This window comes from Macrotis lagotis, chromosome 4 (genome assembly GCF_037893015.1).
Source record: "Macrotis lagotis isolate mMagLag1 chromosome 4, bilby.v1.9.chrom.fasta, whole genome shotgun sequence".
Lineage (NCBI taxonomy): Eukaryota > Metazoa > Chordata > Mammalia > Peramelemorphia > Peramelidae > Macrotis > Macrotis lagotis.
This window is the reverse complement of record NC_133661.1, coordinates 188,637,456-188,656,985: the sequence shown is the minus strand read 5'-3', so window position 1 is coordinate 188,656,985 and position 19,530 is coordinate 188,637,456. Positions and strand designations below refer to the sequence as shown.

Genomic DNA, 19,530 nt, shown 5'->3' with positions numbered 1-19,530 from the left:
TGGGTCTTCTGTAAGATGAAGAAATATATCACTAAGAATTATGCCCTTCTCCCACACTAAACAGATCAGACAATATCAAGGGCCCAGGGCTGAGTGAAAACTGGTCCCTACAGGTCAATGGAAAAGAGGACAGATGGTCAAATTTGTCCAACTGACATGAACTGGTCTCTTCCTTGTGTAGATCCCTGGGGAGGGGGGCAATGCTGTTTAGGAAGTGACTCAGAGTTGGGACTTGCCAAGGAGGAGATTCATATTGCTCTAAAAATCCACTCAGGCCGGATTGCGGTATAAGGTTCTGTCTTCTTTAACAATAAGCAAAGTCAAATCATATCCAAATTTCAGGAGCACTCAGTTTTCTCACTCTAAAAATGTCTGGACAGGAATCAACTTTTCTAGTATATGGCAGCTATGTGAAACACAAGGGATATGAGGAGCAGAAATGTGGAAGTGGAATGGAAATGGCATGATGGGCAAAAAGAGCTTCAAGGGTGAAGTCATTAGTCATCCTTTTCCTTGATCCATGCTTCGAAATCCAGGTGAACTTACCATCATTGAAGATGCCTTTATTGTTAATAATTGCCTTTAGATATATTTTATCCACCTCTTCATCTGTGATTTTGTGATCCCATAGTTCTTAATACTATGCACAAGGACTCAGACAAGGGAGGAATCAATCCAATTTAGCTGTGCAAAGCTTACTGCCTTTTCCCTTTTCCAATGGTCTGCAGGGTTCTATTTTTTCTCAGGTCTGGTCCCTTACCACTGCCTCATCTTGTTATTCTAGAGGGGTCTACTTGGTGACACATTCTTTCTTTCTACAGACAACTCTATGAAAACCTCATGGATAACCCCTTGAATAGGCCTCCTCATCCAAGCAGGTAAAGGCATTTTGGCTAATATGTTTAAAATCTAAACCATTCAACTTTTGGTGAAATTGGTAAGTCCAAGGGTTGCACTCATCATCCGTCTGGGAATTCATTTCTGAGGTGTCCCAAAGTTTTCCCAAATAAGGAAAAACAATCTAAACCAGATTCACCAAACAGGACATTTCTCTCCCATTTGTTCTGTATCAATGAAATGGTAAAATCAATGCTACTTTAAAAAGAATAAAGAGCATGAGCTGCAACAAATTCATAGATAACCACTTGGACAAACAGAATGAAATTCTCATCCTGATACTAAGACTTCAGTAAAACAAGTATTCTATTCTAACCTGACATTTCTTAGTTGATTATTATTTTAACTATTTATTACATTTACATTTAAAATAATTTTACATTATTTTTTGAAAATAATTTTGAGTTCCAAGACAAGCAGATTGATATGTTATATATGTATAGTTAGCAAAACACAATCCTATATTAGTCATATGATGAAAGAAAACACAAACCTTAAAAAAAAGAAAGAAAAATGTATGCTTTGATTTGTGTTCAAACTTTATTTTTCTTCTGGAGATGGAAGGTTTTATTCCTAAGTCTTTTGGAATTGTCTCAGATACTTCTATTGTTGACAATATCAAAGTCACTTCTTTTGAAATTTGTATTTTTTATTTTGGCTGAAGCAATATATTCTCCTTTTAAATTTACTCTGTGTATATCTTTCTGCTTCAACGGTATTCCTTGTAAACAACATATTGGAGAAATCTGGTTTTTAATCCACTCTACTTAATATACTTCTGTCTAATGGGAGAGCTCAGCCCATTCAAATTCACAGTTATGATTACTAACCATGTATTTTTCTTCATCTCCCCCCTCCCAGCCACAGTCATACTTTTATCTTCTCTTTCACTTTGTCCCTTCTCACCAGTGTTTTGCTTCTGACCACCATCCCCCTCAATCAACTCTCCCTTCAAATCAGTCCTTTTTTCTTATTTGTTTTTCCCTCTTCTACTTCCTTCTAGAGTAAGATAAATTTCTTTAACCAATTTAATATATATGTTATTCTCTCTTTGAGTCAAATCTGAGGAGATAAAGATTCAATCTTTAGCCTCCTTTCCTTCAACTGTAATAGGTTTTTTACTCCTACCTCTTAATGTGATGTAATTTACCTAATCTGAATGTTCTTTCCTCATCTCCCATTACAATCCTTTTTCTCCCTTAATTTCTTATATCTTCCAATCAAAGTCAACCTATAAACAAATTCTTTGTCTACAGAAATTCCTAACACCACTAAGTGGTTTACATTTCTCAAGAATTACAAGCATCATCTTTCCAAGCAATGATGTAAACTGCTTAACTTTGTTGAATAATAAGATTTTTTTTCCTTTTATTTAGCTTTTTATTCTTGTTCATGAGTCTTGTATTTGAAGATCGAATTTTCTGTAGCTGAAGTAGATTCCATGGCATGTTTTGATCTTTGTTAGACATCAGACACCACTCTCATCCACTGTATCCAGGGTCAACATCTGTCAACTTAACTTTTATCTTACCACTTAACTCTGGAACAGAGAGAGCGAGACTTGTCTAACATTGATTCACTTAAATTAGATTTACTTGTGGGTTAAGACATAAATTGATGTCATTGGTACTCTTTGAAAGTAAGAATGAGGGGCAGCTAGGTGGTGCAGTGGATAGAGCACCAGCCCTGGAGTCAGGAGTGCCTGAGTTCAAATCTGGCCTCAGACACATAATAATTACCGAGATGTGTGGCCTTTGGAAAGCCACTTAACCCCATTTGCCTTCCAAAAAAACCTAAAAAAAGATAAGAATGAATAACTTCAAAGAATTGGATTGAGGAAAAACTGATTAGTCTAGGTGGTACAGTGGATAGAACACCAGCTCTGGAGTCAGGAAGATCTGAGTTCAAATCTGGTCTCAGACACATAATAATTACCTAGCTGTGTGACCTTGAGCCTTACCAAAAAAAGGCAGAAAATAACTGATTAGATTCACATTCACATTGGGAAGAGTTCTTTTAAATTTTTTTAAAGGACATTCCATGGGCACCACTTAATGGGCGTGTATCTGTTACTTGAAGACAAAAACCACCATCAGTTAGTATTTCAGTTCTTTAGTCTATATCACAAATAATTCAGACTAATTCCAGTACCAGATCTGACTAGAGTAGGAAAATTTGCAAACCCAAGACATATCTAAAACATACAATATAGTTTGTTCATTTCAAATCTCTTAAAACCTTATATTTCTTGAAGAGAACTTGTTTTTACTCATTTTCTCTCACTTTGTCTATAATACCAATAAAATTCTGTCCCTGAACACGCAAATACACACACACACACACACACACACACACACACACACACACACACACACAGAGTTCTTTCTTTTCCTTCTTTCTGAGTAATGTTTTTTTACTAGAAATATTTAATTTATTCCTGGGTAACAAAAGAATTCCAAGGTAACTCAGAATTTTGTTGGATCATTTTAGCAATAGAGTTGCTCTGATGATTTAACAATTGAATATCTAGATAAAGTGGAAATAATTATGCTATTGCTAAGTTATAACAAATTCTGACTCTGCACTTCAATTACTGAAAACTATCAAGATGTGTGCAAGCCCTGGGTTTTTAAACTATGACAAAAATCTTCTTTGTCTTCTCCTTCCTCACTAACGCCTTGTCCTACTGCCTTCCTTCTAGCCCTAGTTCCCCAATCCCCTTTGTAGGAATTCATTGCCTAATTCACCATTATCTTTTATCATAACCTTCTCTAAGATGTGATCTGATTTTTTATCATGAAGATTTTAAGCCAATATTTGACCTTTCCTGAGTCACAGCAATTGTACTGTATTCCTTATATTTATCTGTGGAATGAAAACATTTAATTAATTTCAATTCAATAAACATTTGCTAAGTAGTTGCTGTGTGCAAGGATCATAGGATTGTGTGATACTTCCACACAATTCTTGGACTGCATAAGACCTTAGATACCTTCTACATCTCATTTTATAGAAGTGCAAATTGAGGACCTGGAGTATTTAATGATTTGTTTAAAGTCCCACAGTTGGAGATGGGACTTTAATTTAGATCCTCTGACTCTAGTCAGTTCTGTCCACTGCATTAAGCATAAAAAGATCAAATAGGAGTAAAGAAGGGACAAGGTTCTTTAATCAAGGAACTTACAATCAAATGAATGTAATGATGGAAGTGGGGCATGCTGCTACAAAGAATAGTTTATAGAACATTATGTAAAATTCCAAAAAGGAAACTCAATTTCAGCCCAAACTCTATAGGAGACTTATCTCTTGAGTTGGAACTAGAAAAAAGAGAAAAAAATTCAAGTGATGGGAATGGAAGTGAAGAATCCAATTCCATTAAATACATCATCACTTATTAAATTGAAAAATTTTATTGCAAAAGATTACAATTTTACATCCTTGGCTATGTGCTAGGGATACAAAGAAAAGAAAGAAAACAGTTACTGCCCTCACATAACTCAGGCTCTACTAGAATTCCAACTATGTTGGGAGGATGTTGGGGGGGGATCAGAACAGAGAAGTATTTATCAATCACATATTATTTGCCATATGCTTTATAAAATTATCTAATGACAATCATGGGAGGAAGATGTTATTATTATCTCCATTTTACACTTGAAGAAACTGAAATAGGCTAATGTTTAGTGACTTGTCCAGGTCAAATAGCTAGGAAGCATAAAATCAACTTTCAAGTATAACACTCATCCATTGCTCCATCAAACTGTCTCTAGGATGAGAGTAAAAAGTTGAAGGATGTTAATATTATGAGTTAAAATGAATAGTCTGTTGTTGAAATATAGAATTGTTAAAGGATAGTAGTAAGAAAGGAAGTTAGTAACTTAAGTTATGAATGACCTTGAATACCAAGAAAAGTAGATTACATTTTGTTCTTCAGACAATAATTAACTAATAAAAGCTTTTTTTTTACAGTAGAAGTCTAATATAATCAGAGACAGATAGGCAGAGTGAGCAACTTAGGAAATGCTCTGTACTATTTTTCTCATTATTCATGCCTAGCTGTACTCAATGTTGCATTTTAGGGAAACGTTCAAAGAGGGACAAACCATTTGAAAAACCTGACAAAATGTATTTTTAATCTCTTTTTTAATATATGAAAAATTCGAGAGTCACACAAGTTAAATTATATAGGTAGAAAATAACAGAAAAGAACTGTAAATCTGACTATAAGATTTAGAGCTGGAGAATGGAGACCATCTAGTTTAATGTTTTCCTTTTGCATATGAGGAAACAGATACCAAGAAACATAAAGAGATTTTTTCAATATTACAGACACAGCAAATAGCAGATTAAGGAAGTCTTTGACTTTATGATTAAAATCTAGGAATTTTTCTACTCCATCAGTCTCTTAAACCCAGATCATCTAGTCATCTAGATCTCCAATACCATCTCCCCCTTTATACCATGCATCTAAATATTGGCTATATATATATATATATATATATATATATATATATATATATATATATATATATATATATATATATATATATATATATGAATATATAATTTCAATATAGAATCCTTCCAGGGAGACATATTTTGCCTTCTACTTAAATCTCATGAATTTATTTATTTCCCTTTCCAATAGACTCCATGCTAAAAATTGACTTTCTATTAGAACACATAAAAGAAGTGCAAAATAAAAGAAAATATCAACTATCACATCACATCATGTTTTGTCATCACCCTATTTACCCTGTTTTTACAAATCTTGCAAATATTTCTCTTTTCTTGTGTTTTGAAACAAGCAGTTCAAGAGTTTAATATTACAGTGGTCTTTGGTCACATATGTTAGAAAAGGATAAGTTGTGGAGCAATTACTTGGCTTCCAAAAATAGGACATTTCTTATTATAGCAGATACTTGCCTAGACTTTAGATATCGGCTCTTCAATTTAGACATGGCTGCCTTTACCTCTTTGTTCCGCAGGGTGTAAATAACTGGGTTTAATATGGGAGTGAAGATGGTATAAAACACTGCAAGAACTTTGTCCACTGAGTAGCCACTAAAGGGCCAGACATATATGAAAATGCATGGCCCAAAGAATAGTATTACCACAGTGATATGGGCAGTCAATGTAGAACGTGCTTTTGCCATACTAGCTGATGAGCGATTACGTACCGTGAATAGTATGACTGTATATGAAATAACCAGGAGCAGAAAGGAGCTCATGGAGAGAAAGCCACTGTCAGCAACAATTAGTAAGCTAATAACATAGGTATCTATACAAGCAAGTTTGGTCACCAGAGGGAGGTCACAAAAAAAGCTGTCTACCTTGTTGGGACCACAAAAGGGCAAGTTCACTGTAAATGCCAGTTGGCTAGTTGTGTGTATAAAACCAACAGACCAGGGAATGACGACCAGAATGATACAGACACGCCAACTCATGATAGTCATATAGTGGAGAGGTTTGCATATGGCAACATAGCGATCATAAGCCATGGACACAAGAAGGACCATCTCACTCCCAGCGAAAAGGTGTACACAGAAAATTTGAGCTAGACAAGCTTCAAAAGAGATAGTTTTTTGTTCAACAAGGAAATCTGCAATCATCTTAGGAGTCGCAAAAGAGGCCACACATACATCTATAAAAGAGAGATTAGCAAGTAAAAAGTACATGGGAGAGTGAAGACGTGGTTCTGAAATCACTGTGAGGATGATAAGGAAGTTTCCCATCAGAATAGCAATGTAGAGCAAAGAAAACACAACAAAGAAGATGGGTTGGAGTTCTGGGGAGTCAGAGAGTCCCAGCAAGATGAACTCAGACACTCGGGAGTGATTTGTTTCGTTCATTGACTTGGGATGAATGAAATTTTTTTCAGTTATCTGGAAGTAAAATAAATAGCAGAGATTAATTAATGGAAGTAGATTGAGGAAGGATATTTACTCTTAGTATTGAGAAATTCTGGATCTCTCCTTCTTATGAAAACAAAGGATATTTATTCCTATCTTGATCTTCATAATGAAGGCTGACATACAACTAAAGATTATATTGTTCTACAACTAAGACAGTTGGAAGTCTTCTGTTATGATGAAGACCAATTTACAATGTTGATGCAACTTGTTACACAACTTTACTATGATAGCTTCCAGTCTTCTTCAAAGAAATATGTATATGTATATATATATATATGTGTGTGTGTGTGTGTGTGTGTATACATATATATTTAAATTAAATACATTTTATTTCATTAAATATATCCCAGTTATATGTAAAAACTTTTAACATTCATTAAAAAAAAATTGGTTTCCATGTTTTTGTCCTTCCCTCCCACATTTCCCTCTCTCCTTGAAAAAGCAAAGAATTTGGTATCAATTTTACATGTGAAATAATGCAAAACATGTCTCCATATTAGCCATGTTACAAAAAAAATCCAAACATTAAAAATCAAGAAAAATCAAAAAATTTAAAAACTCTGTTTTAATCTGCACTCAGAGTCTACCAGTTTTCTCTCTATGAAGGTAGATGGCAGTTGCCATCGTGGGTCCTTTGGAATTGTTTTGGAACATTATCTTGATCAGAATGCCTGTCTTTCATATTTATCTTCTTCACAATATTGCTGTTACTATGTACAATGGACTCCTGAGACTTCTTAGTTCGTTGTGCATCAGTTCATATTTCTTCCCAGATTTTACTTAAATCATTGTGCTTGTCATTTTTTATAGAACAGCAATATTCCATGCAAAGGAATATATTAAATGGTCCCTTTAAACAATTCAGGAAAATTTCATTTTGTCATACATTTCTTAAATATCTACTGTGTGCAATATTTTGCTATGTATGTATTAAAGGAACTTCAAAGTGAAAATAAAAGATAATTTCTAACTTCAATGCACTTATAATATGACCAAGAAGATAGAGCTAACAAAAATAGGCATGATATAAAATAATTCATATAATATGAGAATTCTGAGGAAGGGTCATTTCTAACTTAGTGTATCGGGAAAACTTCAAGGAGATAATATGACTTGATTTTGAAAGTTAAATGGGTAGAAGTAATAAGGTGCCACATAAGTAAACTGAGACTTATGATTGAACTTCTCATGTACAATTCCATATGATAGTTATCCACTCTCTGATAATCTACTCCTTTGCCCAGTTGTTAATGAGGCATCTATTGGAATCCTACCTCATCATGAAGTATGACTCAATTCCATTCTGCTATCCAATTACACAGTGAACTTATCCCTTTATAAATCTTACCTCCCTAAATTTAGTGGTTATGCTATTCAGATTGACTGTTCTTCAAATGAATCTTCCTTTTTCCAGCCAACTTTCACACATCAAACATAATGGGGTAACTGAAGCTTTGTCCTAGATGACAAAATGTATTTCTTTCCACTGTGGAGTTGGTTTCAATGTCCTCTTAATAGTTATGGACATCCAAATGATCCACTTCCTTGGCCAACTTAACAGCCATTAAGCCCCTAATATTCAATAGCTTTGCTACTCCTCTCCTAAGTGCTACCTAGGAAGATTGACCTTTTTTGTTTCCTAATTCTTGATATGTTGTCTGCCTTTTGCTCCACTTTTTTCTCCTTTCTGTTCAGATAATTATTTCTTTCATCTATGAACTATTAGATTGTTCTCCTTCCTCCCTAGTTACATGGGTACTACATTCATAGTCTTTTCCATATAAAATCTATTTTCTTGGGGACAGCTAGGTGGTATAATAGACAGAGCACAGCCCTGGAATTAGGAGAACCTGAGTTCAAATCCACCCTCACTTAAAATCTCCTAGCTGTGTGACCTTGGGCAAGTCATTTAACCCCAATGCCTAAAATGAATAAAATAAATTTAAGAAAATAAAAAGCTATCTTCTTTCTTTATCCACGCTGGTGGATATCTGCTCCAATTTCCATAAAATCTATATCCTAACCTTGACAAAACTAAAGTATAGGGGCAGCTAGGTGGCACAGTGGATAGAGCATATGCCTTGGAGTCAGTAGGACCTGAGTTCAAATGTGGCCTCAGATACTTAATAATTATTTAGTTGTGTGGCCTTGGGCAAATCACATAACTACCATTGCCTTGTGAAAAAAAAAGAAAACCTAAAAATTATATCTTTCATAAACTCTTGTTTTCTAAGAAACTATCAATTATTTTTATTATTTTATTTCCTACCACTAACATGGAAACTATTTTTCCATAAATTTTTAAAATATTGAGTTCCAAAATTTCTTCCTTCCCCCACACCACCAATCAAGAAGGTAAATAATTTGATATAGGCTGTACATCTGTAGTTATGCCAAATATTTCCATGATAATTATGTTGTGAAAGTAAATACAGAAGAAACAAAACTTTCAAGAAAAGTAAAGAAATTTTAAAAAATTTTCTTCAGTTAGTATTCAGACACCATCAGTTCTTTCTCAGGAGATGCATAGCATTTTTTTCATAAGTCTTTCTATCGGATTTGTTTTGATGAGAATAGCTAAGTCATTTACTGCTGATCATTTTATAATTTTGCTCTTACTTTTTGCATAGTACATTTCTCTTTGTATTAATTTACATATGTCTTTCCATGTTTTGAGAGTATTCTATTCATCATTTTTATAGAATAATGTATTCAGTCATAATCACATAACATAATTTTTTGACCATTTCCCAATTTTTGGGCATCCCCTCAATTTTCAATTATTTTCCAACAGAAAAGAGTTGATATAAAGATTCTTGTACATATAAATCCTTTTCCTTTAGGGTTTTTTGTCTTGGACATAGTAATGGTATTACTAGATCAAAGGTTATATATGGTTTTAAAGTCTTTAGGGTATAGTTCCAAATTGCAATTCGCAACTCGACCAACAGTGCATTAATGTCTCATTTTTTTCTACATGCACTCTAACATTTGTCATTTTCCTTTTCCTGTCATATTACCCAATCTAATAGGCATGAGGCAGAGCCTCATAATTGTTTTAATATTCAATAGTCATTTAGAACATTTTTCATATAGCTATAGTTAGATTTGATTATCTTATCTAAAGTTGTTCATATCTTTTGAACATTTATCAATTGGTGAATGGCTTTTATTTTTTATGAACTTCTCACAGTTCTCCAGGTGTTTCAGAAATGTGGCCTATATAGAGAAACTTATTTTTAATTTTTTCACAGCTACTATTGCTAACTATATTTTTTCACAGCTAATATTGCTAACTGTATTTCCCTCAAGGACATTTCCCCATTTATTCTATGCTATCTCCTTTCTCCCATCCCTTTTAAAAAATGTTTAACTGCTTAATAGCTCTCCTCAATCTGTACTTCCTTCTATCACCTTACTTGATTTACTTGATTTTATGCCCTCCCCCTCCTACTTTCCTATGATAAGATAGATTCCTACACCCAATTGAGTGGATATGTTTTTGCCTCTTTGAATCAATTTTGATGAAAGTAAGGTTCCTTCACTTCCTCTTACCTCTTCCATCTTCCCCTCCCACAATAAAACCTTTTTTTTTTACCTCTATTATGGCAGATACTTAATCCTATTCTTCATCTCTCTTTCCTTTTCTCCCATTATATTCCTCTCTCACCCCTTCATTTTGGTCTTTAAAACCTCCATATTCAACTCACACCTGTGATCTCTGTCTACAAATGCTCCAATATCCCTAATAATGAAAAAAAAATCCTTATGAGTTACCAGAATCATCTCTCTATGTAGAATTGTAAACAGTGGCTTTGCTACTCCTCATCATGTGCATCAGTTCATATTTCTTCCCAGATTTTACTGAAATCATTGTGCTTGTCATTTGGTATAGCACAAAAGTATTCCATGCACAGGAATATGTTAAATGGTCCCTTTGAACAATTCAGGAAAATTTCATTTTGTCATACATTTTAAGTCCCTTATGGTTTCCCTTTCTTATTTACCTGCTTATGCTTCTCTTGAGTCTTGTATTTGAAAATCCAATACTCTGTTCAACTCTGGCATTTTCATCAGAGATTCTTAAAAGTCAGCTGTTTCAATGAATATACATTTTTCCCTACAAAACATTGAATTTAATTTTACTAGGTATTTGATTATAATCCTAATATGTTATAATCCTAATATGTATTTTTTCTATGTCATGTATCCTAAGTCAAATACCACTAGTATTCAAATTCTATTTTGAATGTTATTGTGTGTGTTTGTGTGGAGGGGATGGGAAGGGAGGAAGGGAGGAAAAGAGAGAGAGAGAGAGAGAGAGAGAGAGAGAGAGAGAGAGAGAGAGAAAGAGAGACAGAGACAGAGACAGAGACAGAGAGACAGAGAGACAGAGAGACAGAGGGACAGAGGGACAGAGAGACAGAGACAGAGAGAGACAGAGAAAGAGAGAGATACAGAGAGAAAGAGGGACTTGAATAGTGAAGTAGTTTTTACTTATCTTGCCTGACTCCAAATGGGATCATTTGTTGGGAGGTGTAGTTGGTTATAATCATGTCTCCTTTGCCCTTCATAATATCATATTCTAAACTCTCCAAACAAACTCTTTTCCTCATAACCTCCTGTCATATCTATTTCCCCAACTATTAGAATCCTTAATTTTAACTAAGACAAATAGCATATGAATTATATTTCATGTTGAGTATTATTCTAGTTTTATAACTAAAATGTGGATCAAATTTTCATATGACATAAAAGTAAGAGAGAGTATCAAAACAGATTTTTACTGAATAATTTTTTTAAAGATAGAGAGGGAAAGGGAGGTAAAACATGGACCAAATCTACTAAGTTGAAATTTAATAGAGATAGATGTATAGTCCTACATTTAGGCTCAAAAATTCAACTGAAAAAAAAGTAGTGGATAGATGAGAGAGAAATTCATATGAAAAAAGTTTAAGAAGTGTTAGTTGATGTAAGAGCCAATATTATTCAATAATATGACATAATAATCAAAAATTAATTTGTTTTTAAATACACACAAATGATGCTTCATGTTAGTGAAAAAAAATTGATTTGTGTTCTTCCTTATATGAGTTTATAATCTAGGACAGATGACAGTTATTATAAAGACGAGTCAGTACTTTTAAATAATATTTTTAGAAAGTTTTTTCTTTGATTGAACAGAAATTAGTCCCTTTATAACTTTCACTCCTCCCTGCAAATTGTACCTTTTACTACAAGTAAAGTAAAATAAATAAAAACTGTCTTACTTATGGAAAATCCTTCTCTCTCTCTCTCTCTCTCTCTCTCTCTCTCTCTCTCTCTCTCTCTCCACCACACACACACACACACACACACACACACACACACACACACACACACACACAAACATTAGTTATGCCAATAGCAGTACAAAACAGAACTTAAATACTGGAGGTATTTGACTTAGAATTCAAGAAATAGAAAAAAGATTATTGATATATACATACTCCTTCTACATTACTCTGGATAAGTCAAGAAGAAAGGATATAAAAGAAATTATTAATGTTTCTTTAACATTTGTATCATATTCCTATGACTGTGATTAGAGAAAGCATGAGTGCTTTGTAACTAGTCCAGTCCCAATTTTTGAATTACATCAAATATGTCTATATCTCTCTTAGTTGAAAAATTCCCAAATAGAGATTTGCTCTGACTTAAATTCTTTATATTTCTTCCTTCAAGTTGAAGTCAAGAATTTCCTCAATTCACTATTTAATATTAAAGACAGATTGGTACTTTAGGAGTATAAGAGCTGCCTTCCCTTCTTTTATCACCTTGTTGCCTTCATTTTTAGGGTTCTCCTTAATCACTCCACCCCTACCTCTGACACATACACACATCTCTATTTTTTTCTTTAGTATGACTACTGAAATATGAGTAGTATCAGTACTTTAAATGAGTAGTGTTTTGCCTCAGCTATCTGGCCAAAGCAAATTTGAAATAGATGATATCTTGGTCTTTTGAAGGTATCTACTCAATCACAAAGCATGAACTTAATGAACTTTATTCATTGGTGTCCTCCAAACTTCTTTTTTCAGTGCCTTTTTCCTTTACCTCAGAGGTTCATATACACAACAGTCATTCTCAGTTACCCAAAGTCAGAGCAATGGTACTCCAACAGGAATTAACAACTTCCATGCCCTATTAAATCAAAATGAATGGCCTTTGTAATGCTCCTTTGATATTATCATTTCATAATCACTTCTTTGTAATTCCTTATCAAATATTGAACTTTCATTTATTATGGTAGAGATCTGGGTGAGAGATGATGGAATAAGGGTTTTTGTTTGTTTGTTTGTTTGTTTTCTTTTTTAAACAAGATCTCTCTTTTACTCTGAAAACCATATCTGAATTCAAATCTTGCCTCAGACACTTGCTGGCTGTTTAATTCTGCATAAGCCATACCTGGAAGATCAGAGCCTTCTTGAAATCAGGGGAAACTATGGAAGAGGAAGTCTTTTTTGGGTCTGGTTTTTTTTTTTTTTTTTTGGTTTTTCCTTGTGAAAAACATCTAACATTTTCAGTAGCAGGTTCATTATGAGTCAAAAGTAATATATGGAAGACAAAAAAGATAAAAGATTATAAACCCTTCAATTCATAGAGTCACAGTGCCCAGAACCAGTAAAGAGATTGGACCACTCTAATACATTTTTTCCTTCTCTGAATCTATCATAAATAACTGATTTAGTTCTTACTGGCACATTTTAGAAAGAACAAACAAAAATATCTAGAGGAGAGCAGCCAAGATAATAAGGTAAAAAGAATTATACACTATGCCATTTGAGGATCAGTTGAACAAGAGAACAGTTAGATTAGGCAAGGGAAAGCATGGAGAGTGGTGAAAAGATATTCATGACAGATAGCTTTAAGTGTTTTTTAATACCTGACATGTAAGAAGGTTTTTTGACTTGTGTTGCTTGGCACCAAAAGTAAGAATTAGGAAGATTGTGTGAAAGTTACAGAAATATGAAAAGTTTCCAGTTCAATACAAAGTGGAAAATACAGTTATTTTAAAATGGATTGATCTGCTTGTAGTATTAATTGGTTTATAATAACTAGAAAAGTTCAATTGGAGGTCTAAGGACTTCAGTGACAAGTTCATTATGAGTCAAAATATTACATAGAAGAGAAAAAATTGTTAAATATTCTAAACCCTTAAATTAATTGAATCAAGAAAGAGATTGGAACACTCTAACATTTTTTTCCTGCTTTGAATCTTTCAGAATTCTGGTTAAATTGGCTGGCACACTTTAGAAATAGCATTGACAAAATAGAATAAATCTAGAGAAGAGCATCCAGAATAGTAAGATAAAAACATTAAAACTACACAATTTAAGGATCAGAAGAAATTAAGGAAAACATATTTAAAAAAAGATTTGAAGAACAAGACAATTATCTTTAAATGTTTTTATCATTTGAAGTATCATCTAAAAGAAGACTTTGACTTGCTTTGCTCGGCTCCAGAAGCTAGAATTAGGTAGAGTGATGGAAAGTTGTAGAAATATCTAAATATTTCAGCTTATTGAAAAGGGGAAAAACAGTTATTTAAAAATGTTTGCTGCAGTAGTTGGTTCATAATAAATAGAGGAGTTCCAGTGTGGGTATAGTGACTACTTTTGGGGGATAGTGTAGTTGGAAAGATTCTTAATCATGTGTGGGAAAGACAAGTTGACCTCTTAAGTCATTTTATGATTCTGTGATTGTCTTCCCTTTTTCTCTATACAAAGTTGAATGCTTCTTCCTTATTAAATTCTTTATTAAACTTACAATGACAAAAACTGTTTTGAGCTTCTTGAATATCTCTTTACTTCTTTCTATTCTTACTTCCAACTTCAACATGGTTTTCAGTTATCCTTATTGAGCTCTATTTACATTGGTAATAAAACTTTTGAGGATAAAATTTCCCTGAGATGGTCTTCCTCTATGTATTTAGCTCTGATTGAATGTGAGGTGTTGAAAATTATCTGAGAAAAGAAAATTTCCAAGACATTGAAATTCTTTTTTGCTTTTTTGATATCTTATAAATTAAAAAAATCAATTTTGGGCTGGAGAAGAATGCTAGCTGAAAGACAGGGACTAATATTTCTATTCCTATTCTGCCATTAAATATCCATGAGAAATGGTAATTCACTTAAATCTTTCAGTTGTCTTTTTCCTCATTGCCTCTTTTGTGTTTAATAACTATATGATCATTGTTAAGTCACTAAATTCAGTAATTAGAACATTAGCAAGGATTTTTTAACTAGAGTAATCAATCCTCATTTTTTAAAGGCTCAGAGAACTTGACACAAGTGGATACAATAAGAGACAAGACAGTAGGATGCAAGGAAGAACATGAAAGTCACTAGTTTTGTGAACAAGGGAAAAGGAGGATAGCATGAGTTGATAACAAAAGAGGCAAGAAAAAGTGTGAAAGGGGTGCTTCAAAGGGGACCTTGGGTACATTTTGGAGAGAATACCTAGAGGAAACTCAGAAAGAGGCAAATTGGGTAGGTATCGGGATACACAATTTAAAGGAGAGTGTATAAATTCTTTACCAACTTCATAGTTTTGTCTAAGGTTGACTCTACTTTCAGTTATGTGGATGTATGGAATTTACAGTTACAACTACAAAATTCATTGGTTGCTCAGATCAAAAATTTCTCCTCTACTATTTATAGCTGAAAAGGAACAATATGATGGAACTGTTGTAAGGAACTGTTCCTCAAGTCCCAGGTACCAGCATCTATAAAGTCATTCACAAAATTGTGGCAAAGAGGTAATTGGATGCTGGCTTTTGAGTAGTTTCTTAATTTCATGTCTATGGACTAATAACAGGTCTATGGAAGGCTTTGAATGGGTCTATAAATTTAGATGGGAAAAGGATATATTTTTTCACCAAATTAGAATTGAAATTTAATATTTCCTTCAATTATTTAATATATAATCTTGAGAAAATTTCAGAGAGTTCATCAGGCTGACAAAGGGATCAATAAAACAATAGAGTTAAAGAATCCTTGCTTTAGATATACATCCTTGAATGTGGAATGTTGCATACATTGCCTCAGAGTTAATGTGTTAGTTTTGCTCAACTATTTTCTTTTTTATTCTTTGTTACAAGGGATTGTTCTCTAGATGACAGAAATAGGAGATATTTTAGGCAATGAACTTAATATGCAAATAAATATTTCAATTAAATTTAAAAAATAAATAATAAAAAAACCCACAGGTTGTCTACAAGGGAGAAGACATTATCCTTCCAGAAGTCAAAAATAACTATCACCAGAATTTAGCTTTTAGTTAAATAGTTTAATTATACTCCTTCCTTCTTAGGGGAAAATCAGGATTCCACCAATAGAAAAATACACATCTGCAGTATTATACATAGGATTGTAAAAGACTCATTGTAATTATTAGTAATGTAATGATAATAATAATTGTACTTTTCTGTTCAATCAATAAACTAACATTTATTAAGCACATATTAATTTTGTGGATTTTTATCTGGAATATTCCTTTAGATGGAGTCAGGAATATTTAAGTCTTATATTTGGAAGACAGATGACTTATTTCTGTTCTTTTGCTTTCTAAATGACTTATCATTTCAACAAATGCACAAATTAAAAATCAAGAATTTGTGAAGAAAGATGCTATCTTCATCCAGAGAAAGAACTGATACATAGAAGAATGTATCTATTTGTGTCTTTAGGGAGTCATCTAAAGGGTGGAGGGAGTAAAGAAATAAAGATCAAAATATAACACGAAAATTTCGTTTTATATTTAGGAGGAAAAGCAAGTTGTACATGGTAGATTTGCAATTTCATATTTAAACAGCTTATTTATTGACTTGTGATATCAAATACTTGTTTCATTTAATGAAATAAATTTTTTGAATTATATAAAAAATTAATAATGTAATTTATTCAAGATTAAGGACACTGCTTTGCTCACAGGGAAAGCTCAAAAATGACATTTAGGTATATTTATTATTTGATTTTTCATTGATTATACTAGAGATAGTATGCAGTTGAATTCCTTTTCCTTCATGTTTATTTTGTGTTAAGTTGAAAACAAAAAAAATAACTAAAGAAATTGTTCTAATATAAAAAAATGTCAAATGAACAACTGCAATAATAGTCAGGAGACCTAAGACCACCCCTGATTGGGTTCCTGTGTGATCTTTAGTAAATTCTTTAATTTCTGTGAAATTCAATTTATAGCTTCCACCATAAAATGAATGATTTGCATAAAATGATGAACAATGTTCCTCCCATCTCTAAAATGCTTTGATTCTGTGACTTTTATGCTAAAACAAGTTATTTTAGTGACCACAGTTGATTCTATGGATTCTTTTTCCCTCCAAAGGACAATCCATTCACACAGATAATAAATTAATATTAAGTGCTAAGATAACTGATAATTTGAATCAATTCTACAGTCAAAGGCAAAGACAGAGAAAATTTTAAAGGTTGATTTAAAAACATAGACAGAAATATATATGGAATTGACAGAAATATATATGGAATTTTAAAAAACTAGAGGAGGAAAGATCTTTCTGAAAAACTATTCCCTTCTCATCATTTTTCCCATCTTCACTTACTAGTTTAAAAACTGACCTCAGGATAGCAGAATTCTTCAGGATTGTGATTATGGTATCTTCCCTGTTTTTCACTTTTCCACTTCTGCAGTTTTAATGTCATCACAGACATAGATATACACAGAAACTTGTTCTTGAAATTAATTAGTTCAATGGTGATATAAGATCATAGTGACCAGCAGACCCCCAGGAGACGTGAGTCTTGACAATTTAAGTCATCTTGCACTGGGGAGAATTCAAAAATCTGGAGGAGCTTTAGTGCCAGAAATTCCCTAAAGATGATTTAGAAATATTTTAAAACAAACCTTGGGATAGGACAGATAGTAATAACCATGAAGAGATACATATTTATATATTTTATTGTATATAGTTTATTAGTTATATAATTCCTTAGAGTCTCCATATATTTACCTCATATCATCTCAGTATGATAGATTTTGCAAGTATTATTTTCTCTATGATATAGATGAGAAAATAGGGAGTCAGAGAGATTAAGTCACTTGCCCATGTAAACATAGCTAGATATTAATTAGAATACACATCCAGGTACCTTGATTAGAAGTTGTGCTCTTCGAGGAAGAAGTTTAGTAGGTTAGAAAGCTATATGATGTCATTATTTGACCCATCTTTTTCTTCCCAATCTCCTCACTTCCAACACAAGAAAGGATTCAGGAATTCATGAATCTTTGGTTTTTATAGTACTGTACATTTTAAGTTAGACTCTGTCTCCCTCAGTTTTCTCATCTTTAAAATGGGGATAATATTGAGCACTAACCTTGGAGTCAGAAGTATGGGAGTTTGAATCCTGCCTCAGACATGTGACACTTTCTTTTTTTTTTAGCAGGGGATACATTTATTTTAATAGACAAGCAAAATACTAAAAGATGAACAGAATTTGTTTTTATTAAGTTATTGCCATCAAATAACTGTTGATGCACAAAAATACATTTTTCTTTAACTTCACAATGATCTCATTTATTTTCTATTTCTAGGGCATAAAAGTAAATATTTTCTTTATCTGTTAAAGATCCCAATTAGACATAAATGAAGTTTTCTTAAAAGAAAAATATATCAAACATTATTAAGAAATGATTGTGTATTAGTTTCTGCATGCAAATTTTAGTTTGTTCCACAATATAATTTATTCATTTTTAAAATTTGAGACATATAGGTATTCTATCTATTTTGACAATAACTGATTAAATCAAATATTATTGCTCCAAAAATGATGACTGATTTTCATTATCTTTTAAAATCAGAATATATATGAACATTAAATAAACTGAAGAAGCAATGGTGGTCTTCAAATGCAGTAGTACATCATTACTTTTTAATAACACAGTTGATATACATACATCATTCTTAAGTTGAAGGCAATCACTGTTGTCCTTGATCAATAAATGAGTTTGAACCTTAATGAGATTTTTCCAGCAATGCTTTGCAGCACCTTACACATTGCTCATATACAGTTTCAAAATCAGAGTCATTTCCATAATATGAATCTTCAATAGTAAGTTGTTTCTGTAGATCATAGCTTACAAGAAGTTCAATTTTAGCTTTGCAGTTTTTAACTTGATTAACTATTCTATTCAAATCTCTCAGATTGTTTTCATCCATACATAATATATAATCAAAGGTCAGGAAATCTTCTTTGGTAATTCATGATAATGCCATGTTTCTTCATGCAAGTCTGCCCTCGACAATCAGGGGGGTTTCCTATTTCATATGTAGATGTTACTGCACTATCTATCCTCCACTTATCTGAAATATTTTGATCAGCTACAAGTTTCCTGAAAACATCTTCAGCTATAGGTGAGCGACAAATATTACCCAGACACACGAACAGCACAGACCTGGTCCCCTCCATGGCCATGTTTATTCCCTATTGCTGTATCCATGTGACACTTTCTAGCTGTGTGACCTTGGGCAAGTCAATTAAACCTGATTGCCTCCCATCTAGGGTCATCTCCAGTTGTTCCAATCCATATCTGGCCACTGGACCCAGATGGTTCTGTAGGAGAAAGTGAGACTGGTGATTTAGCATAGCAGCCCTTTACTCAAATTCAATCCATGTCCTTGTCAAGATATATAATGCAATGG

At 33.0% G+C, this 19,530-nt stretch overlaps 1 protein-coding gene and 1 pseudogene across 1 annotated transcript; both read right to left on the bottom strand.

Annotated features, from left to right (window-relative positions):
• Positions 1–5,774: 5,774 nt before the first annotated feature.
• LOC141520188 (olfactory receptor 4K15-like) lies at positions 5,775–6,752 on the bottom strand. The gene has a single exon (XM_074231995.1). It carries the CDS (start codon positions 6,747–6,749, stop codon positions 5,775–5,777), a length of 975 nt encoding a protein of 324 aa, XP_074088096.1. The 5' UTR covers positions 6,750–6,752.
• A 12,091-nt stretch (positions 6,753–18,843) lies between these two features.
• LOC141520186 (low molecular weight phosphotyrosine protein phosphatase pseudogene) lies at positions 18,844–19,303 on the bottom strand (annotated as a pseudogene).
• Between the last annotated feature and the right edge of the window lie 227 nt (positions 19,304–19,530).

Bases quoted from the DNA above. Each gene is read 5' to 3' on its own strand.
- LOC141520188 (XM_074231995.1), bottom strand. From the start codon at position 6,749: ATGAACGAAACAAATCACTCCCGAGTGTCTGAGTTCATCTTGCTGGGA.